At 36.4% G+C, this 14,502-nt stretch overlaps 8 protein-coding genes across 8 annotated transcripts, besides 1 other annotated feature; 5 read left to right on the top strand and 3 right to left on the bottom strand.

The window, feature by feature from the left end:
• Positions 1-138: 138 nt before the first annotated feature.
• On the top strand, positions 139-4,399 carry BEWA_007560 (formin 2 domain-containing protein; the record flags this gene model as incomplete). Its single annotated transcript, XM_004830956.1, has 2 exons — positions 139-3,463; positions 3,498-4,399. 2 exons carry the CDS (start codon positions 139-141, stop codon positions 4,397-4,399), a joined length of 4,227 nt encoding a protein of 1,408 aa, XP_004831013.1.
• A 198-nt stretch (positions 4,400-4,597) lies between these two features.
• Positions 4,598-5,284, bottom strand: BEWA_007550 (hypothetical protein; the record flags this gene model as incomplete). Its single annotated transcript, XM_004830955.1, has 6 exons — positions 4,598-4,638; positions 4,673-4,801; positions 4,838-4,898; positions 4,932-5,014; positions 5,049-5,097; positions 5,141-5,284. The coding sequence occupies 6 exons, from the start codon at positions 5,282-5,284 to the stop codon at positions 4,598-4,600; spliced, it is 507 nt and encodes a 168-aa protein (XP_004831012.1).
• Positions 5,285-5,499: 215 nt separating this feature from the next.
• BEWA_007540 (hypothetical protein) lies at positions 5,500-6,344 on the bottom strand (the record flags this gene model as incomplete). Its single annotated transcript, XM_004830954.1, has 7 exons — positions 5,500-5,556; positions 5,597-5,731; positions 5,776-5,855; positions 5,937-5,970; positions 6,025-6,116; positions 6,163-6,287; positions 6,337-6,344. The coding sequence occupies 7 exons, from the start codon at positions 6,342-6,344 to the stop codon at positions 5,500-5,502; spliced, it is 531 nt and encodes a 176-aa protein (XP_004831011.1).
• A 163-nt stretch (positions 6,345-6,507) lies between these two features.
• BEWA_007530 (hypothetical protein) lies at positions 6,508-7,880 on the top strand. The gene is made up of 7 exons (XM_004830953.1): positions 6,508-6,610; positions 6,650-6,794; positions 6,829-7,268; positions 7,305-7,433; positions 7,466-7,665; positions 7,703-7,778; positions 7,818-7,880. The coding sequence occupies exons 1-7, from the start codon at positions 6,608-6,610 to the stop codon at positions 7,851-7,853; spliced, it is 1,029 nt and encodes a 342-aa protein (XP_004831010.1). The 5' UTR covers positions 6,508-6,607; the 3' UTR covers positions 7,854-7,880.
• A 100-nt stretch (positions 7,881-7,980) lies between these two features.
• On the top strand, positions 7,981-9,744 carry BEWA_007520 (leucine aminopeptidase, putative). Its single transcript, XM_004830952.1, has 5 exons — positions 7,981-8,262; positions 8,298-8,622; positions 8,662-9,298; positions 9,332-9,546; positions 9,581-9,744. The coding sequence occupies exons 1-5, from the start codon at positions 8,000-8,002 to the stop codon at positions 9,698-9,700; spliced, it is 1,560 nt and encodes a 519-aa protein (XP_004831009.1). The 5' UTR covers positions 7,981-7,999; the 3' UTR covers positions 9,701-9,744.
• Positions 9,745-9,985: 241 nt separating this feature from the next.
• BEWA_007510 (hypothetical protein) lies at positions 9,986-10,861 on the top strand (the record flags this gene model as incomplete). Its single annotated transcript, XM_004830951.1, has 1 exon — positions 9,986-10,861. One exon carries the CDS (start codon positions 9,986-9,988, stop codon positions 10,859-10,861), a length of 876 nt encoding a protein of 291 aa, XP_004831008.1.
• A 126-nt stretch (positions 10,862-10,987) lies between these two features.
• Positions 10,988-11,009: a sequence feature (AT_rich).
• An 11-nt stretch (positions 11,010-11,020) lies between these two features.
• On the bottom strand, positions 11,021-12,577 carry BEWA_007500 (DEAD box ATP-dependent RNA helicase family member protein; the record flags this gene model as incomplete). Its single annotated transcript, XM_004830950.1, has 1 exon — positions 11,021-12,577. One exon carries the CDS (start codon positions 12,575-12,577, stop codon positions 11,021-11,023), a length of 1,557 nt encoding a protein of 518 aa, XP_004831007.1.
• Positions 12,578-13,352: 775 nt separating this feature from the next.
• On the top strand, positions 13,353-14,457 carry BEWA_007490 (hypothetical protein; the record flags this gene model as incomplete). The annotated part of the gene is made up of 2 exons (XM_004830949.1): positions 13,353-13,694; positions 13,733-14,457. Exons 1-2 carry the CDS (start codon positions 13,547-13,549, stop codon positions 14,455-14,457), a joined length of 873 nt encoding a protein of 290 aa, XP_004831006.1. The 5' UTR covers positions 13,353-13,546.
• Between the last annotated feature and the right edge of the window lie 45 nt (positions 14,458-14,502).

The raw sequence follows: 14,502 nt of genomic DNA, 5'->3' as shown, positions 1-14,502 counted from the left end.
ATCTACACATCTTTATTATAAAGGCCCCTGCTGTTTTGCGTCTAGACAAATTATATAGATGGAAACCGCCAGTAAATTACATTTAATTTTTGCAATATTTTAGTCGGATTCTTAGACATATAGTGGATCTGAACAGAAATGGAGTACATAGATCATGAGGATGGTCTAGAGACCAATTTCTCTAATATGGACAAAATTAACATCACTTCTGCAATAAAGGATTTATCCATGAATAGAGATTGTAATATTTCTCCTTGTGCGCTTGGTCTATCCATACGGATGGATTTGGAAAAGAGGAGGAATACACAGACTCCTTCAGAGAGACAAGCTATGCTCTCTGGTTCATTTACCGATGTCAAATGTAGTAGTAATTTGCCAGATAAGATAAATGAGGCAATCAATATAATAAAAAAATTAGAAAGGAGTTCAGGATCGCTGCTCTTCAGAGAGGCTCTAGCTACAAGAATGCAACTGCGAACGATGTCATTAAAAAATTTTTCAACACAGAATTATGGTGACGCTTTGATACAATCACACTATTCTCTACTTCTAGCGAAAAAGTTTCATATGGAAATTAAAAGGGTGCCATTGAGCGGAGAAATGGCTATGGAACTCTTAATATTAAGTAAATGTTATGCTCAATTTGGTAAGTATGATAGGGGAAAGGAACATTTGGATGAACTTCGCTTTCTTGTGGAAAATACTCTGTTATACTATGATGATAGCAAAAAGGATGAACAGGGAGATCACCATACTATAATTAATTGTGATAAAAAAATATTCCCTGATATACTCTATACATTCGCCGAAGTTTTAAGTTGTTATGGTATGTGGAAAGATGCCGAATTGTTCTTTTCTAAGTATTTAGTATTGATTTCCAAAATATATGGTCAAGAAGACATGAAACTAAGCAATGCGATAAATAATGTATGCATATACATGTTGAGAAGCAAACAATATTTGAAGGCGCTTCCATTGGCAATTAAGGCTCTAGAAATACAAAAAAAGAATCTGGGTGATTATGATGCAGAAGTGCCTAATATTAAGGTAGCAAATGCATATTGTAATGTTGGAATTATTTACCGGTTGTTAAATAACCCAGTTGATGCATTACATCAACTTTTTATAGCTATTGATATGAAAATGAGAATTTATAAAGATCGTAAACATTCTTCTATTCAGGATATATTGTTATCCATAGGGTCTTGCCTACACAGCCTCAATAATTATAGTGCTGCGGCTTCTATATATCGTGAAGTTTATACAAGACGATGTGAAAAATTGGGTAAACAACATCAGTCAACTTTATCGGTAAAACAACTTTTGGAAGATTTAGATTCTGATATAGTTGTAAAGGAATTAAAGCAAAAAGAGGAAGAAAAGGTTGAAATTAGAAAATCCTATGAAAAACAAATTGATACACCAAATCCAAATATTGAAATCGCTAGGATACAGGCCTTATATTGCAATAAAAATAATCATTACAACGTACCAATAAGAAGAGTAGAATCTACATCAAATTATATAATTCCAAAAGAAGAACTGGTAGAGCTATCAAAAAAAATATTCATACAATATAGCAATAAAAGACTGCCTATTATTAATATACCTCGCCTTTATCGTGGGAAGTTATTTCTTAATGAGGGTCAACCTCTTATGGAGTGCAATCAGGATGCTGTGGATTTGTTTACCGAATGGGGACTCGTTCCTCCTGAAGTAACCGCTGGGGGTGATGTAATATCAAAAGGTTCCTCACTCCCTGAAAATGTGTTACTCTTCATACCCCTCACTGAAAATGACAATGTAATTTTAAAAGGCTTCTATGATAAACCAATATTTGTTCCCAATCCAGCTATATATCATAGCACATTTCTGGATAAATTAAAAGAATCATCGAAAATAAACCTTTCAAATACTGACGATAAAGGTATAAGCTCTGACAGGAATATGGAAAAGGATCTCGGTACCAATCAAGTTACAGAATCTGATGGTATAAAAACAAAGGAGCCTCATTTGAGGAGTTCATTGTCAGTTAAAGAAAGAGTTCAAGAAATGGAAAGAAAGAATACAGTAAAACCGGAGATTAAACCGAAAGGAACAAAAATAGAACCTGAACCTGTTGAAATCACGCTGTATGAAATGATAAAAAATAAAGACGATTCAAAGGGCTCAAATGCAAAGTTCTTGGCAAAAATTGGTTCCTTAGCCAATTTGAAGGTAAAACAAAATATAATACCTGAAATAAAACCAACAACTCTTCGAAAATCTGCGGCTGCACAGAGAATTTCAAGAGCTCTATCAAAAAAAGGTATTGTTAAAATTGTTTCTTCGCAACCCAAAGTAATGCGGTCACCGTTATCTAGTAGTTCTGATTTGAATTCTGATACAACCTTATCAGATATCGAAGAAAACAATTGTAATAATAAGTGTATAAGAGATTTTATTATACCAATCCCTACTGTCAGTGCGACTCTTGTTGATAAACCAAGGGATTTACCGTTGAACTTGAAATCACTTGATGACAAAATTCCGGATGATTTTGTTCAAAAGGTAAGGTTATTAAAACTTGTAAAAAAAGAGGATGGCATTGAAAGCTGTTTGTTGATGGATGATACTGGATCACCGATAGCCTACGTTCCGTGGCAAATTGATATTATATCTTTGACATTGGCTAAATCATGTATTGAGAACGATTTTTCCAGAAAATATGGAATTAAAGAAGTCAAAAGTGTCTCAGAAGGTGAGTTAGAGGGATGTCGCAATTTATTAATGGGACAAGGACTTACAGAATTAGGATTCGGGAAGTTACTTGGTTCTGTAGACTCAATTGGAAATAGCTTGACATCTGGAATTTCTCTTAATATTCCATCTTCTGTCTTGAAAAATATAAAGGAACAAAGTGAGATACTAGAAAAGGAAAAACAGGCAAAAGAAGTATCTGTTAAGAAGGCGCCCCCGAAAATCGCTCCGATTTCCAAAAAGAAGGCTCCTCCAGCCATTAAAGGCAAAGGAATGAAAGGACCACCTCCTCCTCCTAGTCCCTCACCTTTGTTGAAAGCTAAGCAAAAAACTAAATCAACAGTAGCTGATAATTCGAAGACACGGAGATTTTTTTGGGATCCTATTTATGGTGATGACGTAAAGGGAACAATATTTACAAAGCAAAAGATAACTCCAAGTATTAAAAAACAGGAATTAGAAGAATCCTTTGCTAAGAGCGTACCAAAAGAGAAGGAACAAGTTTCCACGAAACCAAAGATGATACAGCTATTACCCGATTCCAAAAGATCTTACAACATGAATATAGGGCTATCAAAATTTAGTAAATATACATTTAAAGAATTACGTGAAGCAATAATAGATCTGGATCCGGCCATATTGACAGTAGATGCCACTGAAAGTCTATTGCTGTTAATACCCACACCCGAAGAATGCAGTATAGTTTCGGAGTTTGTTAAATCAGGTAAGATTCTCTTTTATAATAATAGCATTCATAGGGGGTGATTTGACTATGGTCGATCGCCCGGAGCAATTTGTCGCTGTATTACTTGGAATACCCATCTTAAAACAAAGACTCGAAGCTCATCACATCGCATTGCTATTTAAAGATAATTACAATGAGATATCTGTACCGTTGGAATCAATAATGGAGGGTTGTGAAGCAATCATGTCTAGTGACAAACTAAATGTACTTTCGCATTTTATATTAAACATCGGTAACACCCTCAACGAAGGCGATCCAAAAAAGGGCAACGCAGAAGGGTTCAAACCAACAACATTTGCCAAGTTAAATGACTTTAGAACCACAACAAAACCTCCAAAAACATTGCTACAATATATTTGTGACATGGCTGCTGACGAGGACGAAAGTATTTTAGAAATTATTGATGAATTAAAAAGTTGTGAAGATTGTACCAAAATCGATATAGCTGTAGTTGAAGAACAGATGAATAGATTCAAGACAGACATTACTAAAATTAAGAATGCAATTTCTGTTTCAGAAAAGTCAAAAGATTTCAAGGATCAATTTTCATCCATTATGAACGAATTCTTACGTGATGCGGAGCCAAAAATCCTAGTTATTTCTGAACAGTATAAGGAGGTTGTGATGACCTTTAAAGATACGGCAAAGTATCTAGGTTACACAGAAAAAGAAATAGATAAAGTAAAACCAAATGAATTATTCGGGCATGTTTGGGGATTTGTTCAATCTGTTGACAAGTGTAAAAAGATAAGGATAGAAAATAGAATAAAAGAAGAAATGAAGTTAGCTGCTAAAAATAAAAAGGCTGAGGGTAATATAAAAATTTCCAAAAAGATCACACCCTCAAACTCCACAACAGCAATTCCTAAAATTATGGATAATGGAATGAAAAACATTGTAAAAACACTCGGGTAAATTTTAATTGGGAAAAAGATTAATGTTTGGCTTTAATTTGTTTTTGGTTCTGAACAGGGCCACCAAGAATGGCATTTACGACTCCATTCTTTCTGCATTTTAATGTTATAACCGATAAATGAAAAATTGATATTTTTACATGGTCCATTATAATGCACAGTCGGTTTGCAAGTTAAAGAAATATCTGTATTAGCTACATTATAATAACAGTAATAAACCATTTTCAAGCTCCCACTCATCTATATAACATATTTATTTCATGTTTTTACGAACCTGGACAGTATGTCGAATATTTTCTTTTACAGTTTATACAAGGCCAATTGAATAGACAATTCTTAGATAACTCCCTTTTTTCCACTGCATCCATTGTCGTATATACTATGTCTTGACCCAAACAAGGACCTACGGGGTTCATGTTTGAGCTAGCACTAAAATAACCTGAATAACCTACAGGTGGATTACAGTGATGTTTGTTATCAATATATTCGTGAGTGAATCCCTAAGTTGAGGTTATATATATATCAAATCATACCAGGGGGCACGGTATAGTATAATCTCTTTGACAGAGATTTATATTGCTTTTATGTTTTGATTCGTTTGAACCTTCTCTTACTTCTGACATATGGTTAAAAGTTCTATATTCATATACCCGATCTTGTTATTCTAGGCGGTGGAATGCTTTTAAGTTCATTGATAAGCTACAATGGTTACGAAGTAATGGGTTTCTCAAGGAAAATTTACCTCTTTAGCAGGATTATCCGACTGTTTACTTATATCAGAGATATCTTGTATTGATGATGAAGCGTCTTTAACTATGGATGATACAGAACCTCCAAATTGGAGAGCAGGATCGTCGGCCAACAAAGATGTTTCATTATCCTGCATTATGTAAAGTCTGTATAGAATAATAAATTTCCAACACACCTGTGAAAAGACGATTCCAAAAGGAAAAAAGAGGAGGATATACATCCAGAACAAGCAGAAAACCATGGAAAGTGTCAACTGTGTGCTTCAACCATAGACATATTAAACGATAAATACAAATAAAAACGAATTTTTGTACATTAAAGTTGAGGATGTAGAAATTTTTTAATGAGGCCTCAATCATCTTTCATATCTTCCCAATTTGTGGATAGAACTTGCCCAGAAGAAGTAGTCTAAATTTTCAATATTTAAAATAAGTGTAACATTACGTACAAACGATTTTATCATAGCGCGCTTGGTATTATCATCACCGCCAGAATAGATTTCTTGCAACAACTTTAAAAACTTCTCTTCCGGGGCGACATCATTCTCCTCTTTTAACTCAGTTTCGAAATATTTATCACTAAACTAAAAATTTAAGTTAAGTGTGAGATTTTAATTGTATTTCTTACCTTATCATTTGGTATTCTCCCTTTGTGTTTGGATTCGAACGTTTTCTCAGACTGTTCCTCAAGTGTGTGCCAAAACCCAGCTAAAATACACTCATTAATTAATTTTGATGATATTGTAATTTATGTGAAATAGGTGTTAAGTACAATGACCCAAAACATACGAGAGACTTTTCTAAATTTAAATTCGACTGTTTTCTGAATTAATCATTTAAAATTATAAGAAATTAGTATATAAGATAATCCACTAACACTGGTCGTTGTTATTTTGAAATTGTCCAGTGACAAATCGGGAGTCTCCACATGAGATGAAAGAATTAGAGGAATACTTTGCGATGAATTGTCTGGAATTAAACTTTCAAAAGTGAGTTAATGGTTAAAATGATATACCGGATGAATCAAAGAATTGGATTTGGAGATTTCTATCATTTAAACTGTATTGAATGGATTCCTTGACAATATTCTCATAATATAATATAATAGTTATCGAATGTTCATCTTGGTACCAATCAATTCTATATTTAAACGTGTAAATAGCTAAAACTGTATGGAGAAATCACAAACTTGCCCATCGTATCTACTGCTACTAAGTATAGACGTATATCAATTGTACAATATTAATATATACATATATTCTTATTGTTGATCCAAAGGAGTAACAGTCGGTAATAAATCAATTATGATGGTTGGGTCAATTCACTAGCGTCCTGGTAGTTAGTAATTATTTAACAAATTTCTTGGACTAAAAAATAGTGAAAATTTTGTAATGATGAAATATTTGGCGTAAAGTTAGAATAATTAAAAAGTGATATACATATAACTCGTGAATCGTCAAATGGTAAGTTATGCATAGCTTGCAAGGTATAATTTGACATAGATGGGCGATACACAGATGAATATGATGAACGATCATCAATCTTATGACGATGTTCGAAATATCCCTCCGTTACCTTCTAATCCTATGAGTATATTCGGGATACCTCAAGTTCCAATGGGTATGCAAGGCATCCCTCCTCCACCAGGTATTTCTCTGTTAAAAACCATATAAACTTACAGGAATGGGTATGGAAGGTCATATGGATGTTAACAAAGATATAATGATGTTTAATAGTGAAGGGATGCCTGGTGTTATTAACATGTTTCCCCCAATTCCACAACAGAATCCACTTTGTTCACAACCCCCAATGGTTCCTCATACAATGAACGTTCAACCCACATCCATACCCTTGGAGAATAGTATTGACCATTATATGGCAGCAGAAATTGCCTCCATCATTCATACAATGTCAACATCACAACTTGTCTATATTCTTGCATCATTAAAGAAATTTTCTAAAGCTGCTCCATCAGAGGCCAGAAGGTTTTTGATAAACAATCCACAACTCACTTATGCTTTGTTACATTCACAATTTCTCCTGGATGAAATTGATAAAACAGTTTTGCCATTGAACAAAATAGATACAGAAATTGCACAAATAAATAAGCTAGAACGCACGGTATTTCAATAAACTGACTGATACAAAATATTTCAGAGCCACCTAGAAGGAAGCCAAGCCAATGATCACTATTCTGAAGACATGGCAATTGAAGAAAACATAAATACAACCCCCTCCGTTCCATCTACCAATCAAATACCCCCGACGTCTACTTCATTATCGGAGGTATGCTCTTTAACTATAAACTTTATCCGCAGGAATATGACCCTTATCAATTTAATGATCCAGATGTAATCGGCTTCAGGCCTAATGTGCAACCTATAGTAACCAGTGCTAAGGTTGAAACACCGCCTAGGGGAAACATTCCAAGCATTGAGGATCTGATGAGTCAAGGAGTACACCCAGCTTCGGCAGTTCTGGTAGAAGAGGTGTTGAAAAACACTGAAATACTGACGAAGTATGTCTATAGCTTACCATCTAACTAAAATGTTTAGCATACAAAGGGCTACACTGGCTGAAATGGAATCCTGGCCAAAAGAACAGAAACAACAAGTTTTGGCTATCAAAGTGGTATTACATCTATGTTCTATGAGATTCATCCATTATCAGGCATTACACCTAAGAGGGATCGCAGTAAATTTATAAATTTTTCGCATTTGGATTAGTTTGAACGACTATATATGCCATATAGTATATATCTCCAAAGATTTCTTGGCCTCTGGTGCATTCTTTCCCCATGGTGTGTACCCCCATGCTACCACGTTACGGTAACATACACATACTTTCTAGCAATGGCTTCTGATTTTCCAACTACTCAATCCCCAGAGGGTCTGGTAAATGTTGCCTTTCAAAACGTGGCAGCCTTCGATTGGACTGCCCTTCACCTTTCTCCATCCAATAACGCAGTCATTCATTTGTCATTTTCGAGCGAGGTAGAATCTAAAGGTGATGAGTATGACCTAAAGTCACTTGGATATTTTCCTTCTGCACACATTCCAGTGGATTCTCCTCTACTTTTGCTCGCCAGGACTCACAAATTCTCAGCTGGTTTGGGGTAAGTCTATCACATCCTCTTTACGCATTATGTAGTGATAAATTGGAGCATATAACTGTGAATTCGTCCGGAACATTCACTCTGGACCTGGTGCTTGGGTGTGGAAAGAATAGCGAATTTTTACTCTCAGATCTCTATACTCTAACAAAAGGTGTGGCAGAAGTTCTAACCAAGTACAAGATTTCCAAGGCTGCCTTTGTCCTAGAACATATGGAGAGTGAGTTCATAGAGGGTTTACTCACCGGAACTTTTGTTAACTTGAGTGTTGATAACAGGTTCAAGAAAGACGCCAAGCATGAATATTATCTCAAGGACGTCCTCGTATTTCACTCTGACAAGGACGTTGAACACACTGAAGAGGTTAGTCCATCTTCTCATCCATAGACACCCATCCCGTAGAGATCCAAAGTATTTTCATCAGCCATGCACCTCACAAGGGAGCTCGTTACAGCACCTCCAAATTATGCTAATACAGTCTCCATCTCAACTTTCATCAAGAAACACTTTGAGGAACTTGGGCTGGAGGTCAAAGTCTTAGAAAAGGACGAGTGTGAGAAACTAGGAATGGGAGCATATTTGGCGGTTTCACAAGGAAGCAAATATCCTCCAAAGTTCATCCATGCAACTTATAAGGGTGAAGGTCCAATTAAGAAGAAGATTGCCCTCGTAGGAAAGGGTATCATGTTTGATGCTGGAGGCTACAACATGAAGAGTGCTGCCTCTGAAATACATTTGATGAAATTCGATATGGGCGGGATGGCTACAGTATTTGGAGCAGCTAAGGCCATAGCTGGGTTGGGACCAAAGGGTTTAGAGGTTCATTTTGTATCTGCAACCTGTGAAAACATGGTCGACGCAAATTCCTACAGACCCGGTGATATTATCACCGCCTCCGATGGAAAGACCATAGAAGTTACAAATACTGATGCTGAGGGTCGTCTGACTCTTGCTGATGCATTATGTTATGCTGGAAAATTGGATGTTGATGTCATTCTAGATATTGCTACTCTGACTGGTGCGCAAATTATTGCACTCGGTATGTTTTATGTCTTGTAATACATTTGTTTAGGCTACAACTATTCTGCGTTCTTTGCATCTAGTGATGAACTTGCCGAAGTATTTGCTAAATCAGTAAAACTATCAGGTGAACTATCCTGGAGAATGCCATTAGCAAAGGAGTACAGAGATAGTCTCAAATCAAAAGTTGCAGATCTTGCCAACCATAGCCCTGAAGTAAAGGCTGGTACAATAGGCGCTGCTCTATTTTTGCAAGAATTTGTAAAGGTGAGTTTCAGACATAGAAGATAAGATAAAACAGAAACCCTGGGTACATGTCGATATCGCCGGCCCTGCATTCGACAAGTCAACTGGAAGGGGTACGGGATACTTTGTTAGAACTCTGACAAATTTCGTCCTGGAGCTCGCAAGGACATCATAAATTAACTCGTTTCACTTCACTAATTGCAGCGTGGTGCGGACTTCCTATCTATAAATCTTGTTCGTCTACACATCTATTGTATTTCCTAAAATTATTGTGTGTGATATGATTCAAAACTTCTAATTCCAGCTAAGGAAACAACTCCGATGTGCCATGTGGACTATTTGGCCATTCGTAAACCCTGCACATTTTTCTAAATGTTTTTCCAAAAACGAAAATATTGTTTTGCGTATAAATAGACTTGAAAACTGAAATACGAAGGGATTTTGGTCCGTCAACACGAAAATGATTAAGATGAACACTTCTGATAGGTATAGTCGTTTGAGTCACCAAATATTTGCATCATCCCTACGAAATGAAGAAGCGCTAAACTATAATAATTATGAAGTGGAATCGGTAAAGTATACGAAATGGGTAAACAAAGTAATGCAGAGGTTATTGTCCAACAATAGGGTTGACCTCATGAAGATGATGGAACTGGACAAATTGCACGAATGTGAGCTGGATTTTCTCAAATCAGCAGTTTCATACTTATCGTATGTATCTGGACTGTACCATACAGAAGAACGTAAATCGTTATCCCTACTCAAAAGATGGGCTGGGTATCCAATAACTGAGGATCTAAACGCAGTGGATTCCGCTAAAGAAATATACATTAGCAGAGCTATATTCAAAAATACACTGTTGAAATTATTCATAAATAAGACTAGAGATTATAGAGTTGTGCAAATGAAGGAATTTTTGAATGGACACCCACCTACGTCGGCGATAGAAATGTATAATAATACAACTGAGAAAATAAAGCATGCAGATATATCTAGTGTCAGTCCTAGAGTCTATCAAGAATGTACAGGGGTGAAGTCAAGTCCGACCAAAAATACAAGATTTGTACCAAAGTATGAATACTCTCCAAAAACTACCATTGGAAGATTAAAACAAATCCTAGACACACCAGACACCCCTAAAGATTTTTATAATCTGGAAATATGTGAAAATGAATTTAAAACCAGTAAAAAGGCTGTAACACCACATGTGGATTTGGAATATAAAACCTCGCATATCAAGACTGATATCAGTAAAGAATACCCAAAGTATATCATGCAAACTAGCAAAAACATTGACCCAAGTATATACTATATCAAGCCAAATAGCATTTTCTAAATATAGTTCAGTGCATAGAAAAGATATGCCGTCCCGAGGTCACACAGCTAGGAAATCGCACGAAAAACTCACAAGTTACACCCGCTATCGCAGTGAATCAAACAGTGCTCAAATGAATATTTTGCGAAAAAAAATATAAAATATTATACGAATACTTCATTAGTATCTTCTACCCAACGGGATAGCATTTGACGATGTCATACGTCCTGATCTGCTATAGTTACCACCCCAACGTCTAGGTTCGTTATGGGTGTGACTTCGTTCGGAGGCTAAACGGGATAATTCTGGACTAACTGGTTGGTTTGCTTCTCTCAAAACCCTAACTAAATCCCTAGCTATGCGATTTTTGTCTGGAGTCAAAAATGTGTAAGATGCTCCTTTAGTTCCGGCTCGACCGGTACGACCAATGCGATGAACATAATCCTCAATTTGGTTTGGGAAGTCGTAATTAATGACGTATTTTACATCATGGACGTCTAAACCTCTAGATGCTACATCAGTTGCAATCATAATTGGATGTTTACCGAGCTTGAATTCATTTAAAACCCAGTTTCTCTCTTCTTGTTTTTTATCTCCATGTATGCTGAGGGCAGGCCATCCGTCTAACCGCAATTCGCGTGTCAAAGAATCTGCTCCCTTTTTAGTTTCTGTAAAAATCAAAATTTTCGATCCATCCATGAGCTTGGGAAGTAAATTTTTCAACGTATTTCTCTTTTCAAAGTCCTGCAACAGAATAACCTCTTGCGATACATTGTGGCAGGCAGTTAAATCCAGTGAACCGATATTTATGTGCACGGGTTCCTCACGGCACAAATCTCTGGCCAACGACTGGACTTCCTTTGGCCACGTGGCAGACCACATGAGTGTCTGGCGATCGGGCCTAATTTGTCCCACGATTTTGCGAATTTGTGGTTCAAAACCCATATCTAACATGCGATCAGCTTCATCAAGGACCAAATATGTCACCCTTCTTAGATTTGTTACATCCGATTCCAAAAAATCAATCAGCCTTCCAGGGCATGCCAAAAGTATTTCTACACCCTTTCTTAGCTCCACAATCTGTGGTCTCTTTGGTACACCACCATACGCTACACTGCTCTTTATCTTTGAACTTGAACCGAATTGAAGACATTGCTGCCTTATCTGTTCCACCAATTCTCTAGTGGGAGCTAGCACCAAAACTATAGGTCCATCACCCGGACGAAGTAGGTGTTGTGCATTAATATGTACTATGGCTGGTAGTAAGAATGCAAGTGTCTTGCCCGATCCTGTTTCAGCAATGCCTATCATGTCACGGCCAGATAACGCTATTGGCCATCCTTGCACCTGTATAGGGGTTGGAGCCTGAAATCCTACAGACTCTATGGCCCTTAATATATAATTTGGGAAGGAGGTATATTCAAATTTTGTGACAGGTTTTGGAACATTAGCCCCGGATATGATGGTAATTTCTTTCTCTTTTCTTATGTTTTCCACATCTCTAAACCCTAAAGCTGCAACTTCAGGATGTTCTGAGTAAAAATTTTTCTCAAATGGAACCAAATTGTGAGATGACCAATCTATGGTAGATAACTTAGATCCTAATGAGCCATTTGACTTAAACCCATGTTGACTATTATTGTATCTGTGACTGTTTGGAAACCTATTGTTCATATTGTTACCATACCCATAATTACTGTTGTAATTATGAGAAGAATAACGCGGCATACCACTCATCCTTTAACCAGGAAGTTTAACGCTACAAGTTGTAAATATACGTAACTACAATATACTATAACATCTATAATGTATAGATTCGAACACATGGAATGAGTTTAAATTGAAGAATCCCAAATGACACAAAACATACTCAAAAATGGAGTATACAAAGTATAAAGGGCGTCACGGCTGTACAACAAAACAAAGGCATGTATTAAGGCCACAGATACGTGATTAGAACCTAATAAACTCCTGAATGAGCAAGGGAGGAAGTTTCGGCTAACAAGGTACCTAAATGGGGTATACAAAGATCTGGCCCCAGGCGTTATTTTCAATGATTACACACGAATATGCTGTTTACAAGTGATGATGCTGGATTCTAAACTTTATTGGAATAAAGATCTGACATAATCGATCCTCCTCCAAGTCACCGTCATGGAACTGCAAAAATGTGTACCAAAACTTCCATTCTTAGTTACTTTGCAGTTTTAGACATCACGTCGTAAAATACACATTATCTAATGTATGAACATATATAAAACTATCTTCCACATAAATTTTGAGTATAGTTATTAGTTGTGTCATTTGAGCGAGCACTTCGTAGTTCCGTAAAATTGCTTACTTAGTACCTTATTGTTAACGTGAATACGTGGATAATTCGGTGCGATCGTGTGTTTATAATGTATTGTTAAGGGTAGCTGGGCTTATCTAGCAGTCGCGGTGAAGCCCGGCCCCCTAGAGGGACTAGCTCATGTACAGCGACGGAACTTGTAGGTGCAGTCACTACACATGAGGCCAAATAATAGATAAAACATTTGTTTTATGTAATATTTATCTTTATATAACAATTTTTGTCAGGTTGCGCACTAGGAGCAGACTTGTTAGAATTATATCTGTTCTACTTGGTTAACCTTGGTAGTTGAATATGTATTCTTAAGTAATTTCTAATACTGTAAAAATTATTGTTGATCAAAGTTTGTAAAATATATGACAATGACGGCCAGAAAAGTTATGTATTCCGTTGGTATTTCCAATAAGTTTTCTGCCTTTGAAGATGGTTCTGACACTGAACAAGTGACCTTCACCAACAAAGATGCTAAAGCAAAAGTTCCAACTTCAAACACAGTCTTGTTAAGTTAGTTTTCTTTTTATTTGTTTATAACAATGTCACAGACAAGTCGCAAAAACCTGCGAACAAACCAAGCAAAAAGGAATATGAGGACAAACACATCGGTACAGACTCTAACGACATGAGAAGTCATCAAATAAGAACTACAATTTTGACTGAAGAACAATTACGCGATACTCGAGCAATGTCTCCTAAGAGGGGGAACATGAATCGGGATTCAAAACACAAATCAGGTTCTCAAAGAGTTTTCGACCGAAAAAGTGGAACTGGAAGAGGTAAAGAAATGAAAAAACACGGTGAAGGTGGGCACAATTGGGGTGGTGTTACAGACGTTACAAAAGCAATAAAAGAAAATAGATATGTTTCCATCGATGGAGCACAAGAAATCCCAATAGAAGATCATGCTCAGAAAATTGAAATGATTGATTACTTGTCATACAAACAACAACAATTGTCCAAGCGTTCCAAACTACCTTCACCCTCTCGTGATCAAACAAGCATTCCCACCGATCAAGAATTTAGAAATAGTGGATATGTCAAGTATATTAAAAAGGAACCAGATAACCATATTTCTCACAAGGATAGAAATATAAAGGTTTGTTCTTCATTAATAGATAACATAAACTCTAAGGTAAACAGTGGTATAGATGGCAGGATCCATCAAAGTGTTCGCTCTAACCACCTGATATCCTTCATCGAACGCAAATCAACATCTAGAAGAAGCAAGAGCAAGCTACATGAACAGGTAAATGAATACAAGTATTATTAATTGTTATTTAGAGTGATCACACAAAAACGAATGTCGCCCCTGACG

This window comes from Theileria equi, chromosome 3 (assembly GCF_000342415.1).
Source record: "Theileria equi strain WA chromosome 3, complete sequence".
NCBI lineage: Eukaryota > Apicomplexa > Aconoidasida > Piroplasmida > Theileriidae > Theileria > Theileria equi.
This window is presented reverse-complemented; position numbering and strand designations above follow the sequence as displayed.

What these genes read in the sequence shown, in the direction of transcription:
- BEWA_007530 (XM_004830953.1), top strand. An exon ending in CGTCTACTTCATTATCGGAG is followed by an intron (nt 7,434 to 7,465) that starts GTATGCTCTTTA and finishes CTTTATCCGCAG; the next exon opens with GAATATGACCCTTATCAATT. An exon ending in AAGTTTTGGCTATCAAAGTG is followed by an intron (nt 7,779 to 7,817) that starts GTATTACATCTA and finishes ATCCATTATCAG; the next exon opens with GCATTACACCTAAGAGGGAT.
- BEWA_007520 (XM_004830952.1), top strand. Translation starts at nt 8,000, where the DNA reads ATGGCTTCTGATTTTCCAACTACTCAATCCCCAGAGGGTCTGGTAAAT. An exon ending in AAATTCTCAGCTGGTTTGGG is followed by an intron (nt 8,263 to 8,297) that starts GTAAGTCTATCA and finishes CGCATTATGTAG; the next exon opens with TGATAAATTGGAGCATATAA. An exon ending in TGCGCAAATTATTGCACTCG is followed by an intron (nt 9,299 to 9,331) that starts GTATGTTTTATG and finishes ACATTTGTTTAG; the next exon opens with GCTACAACTATTCTGCGTTC.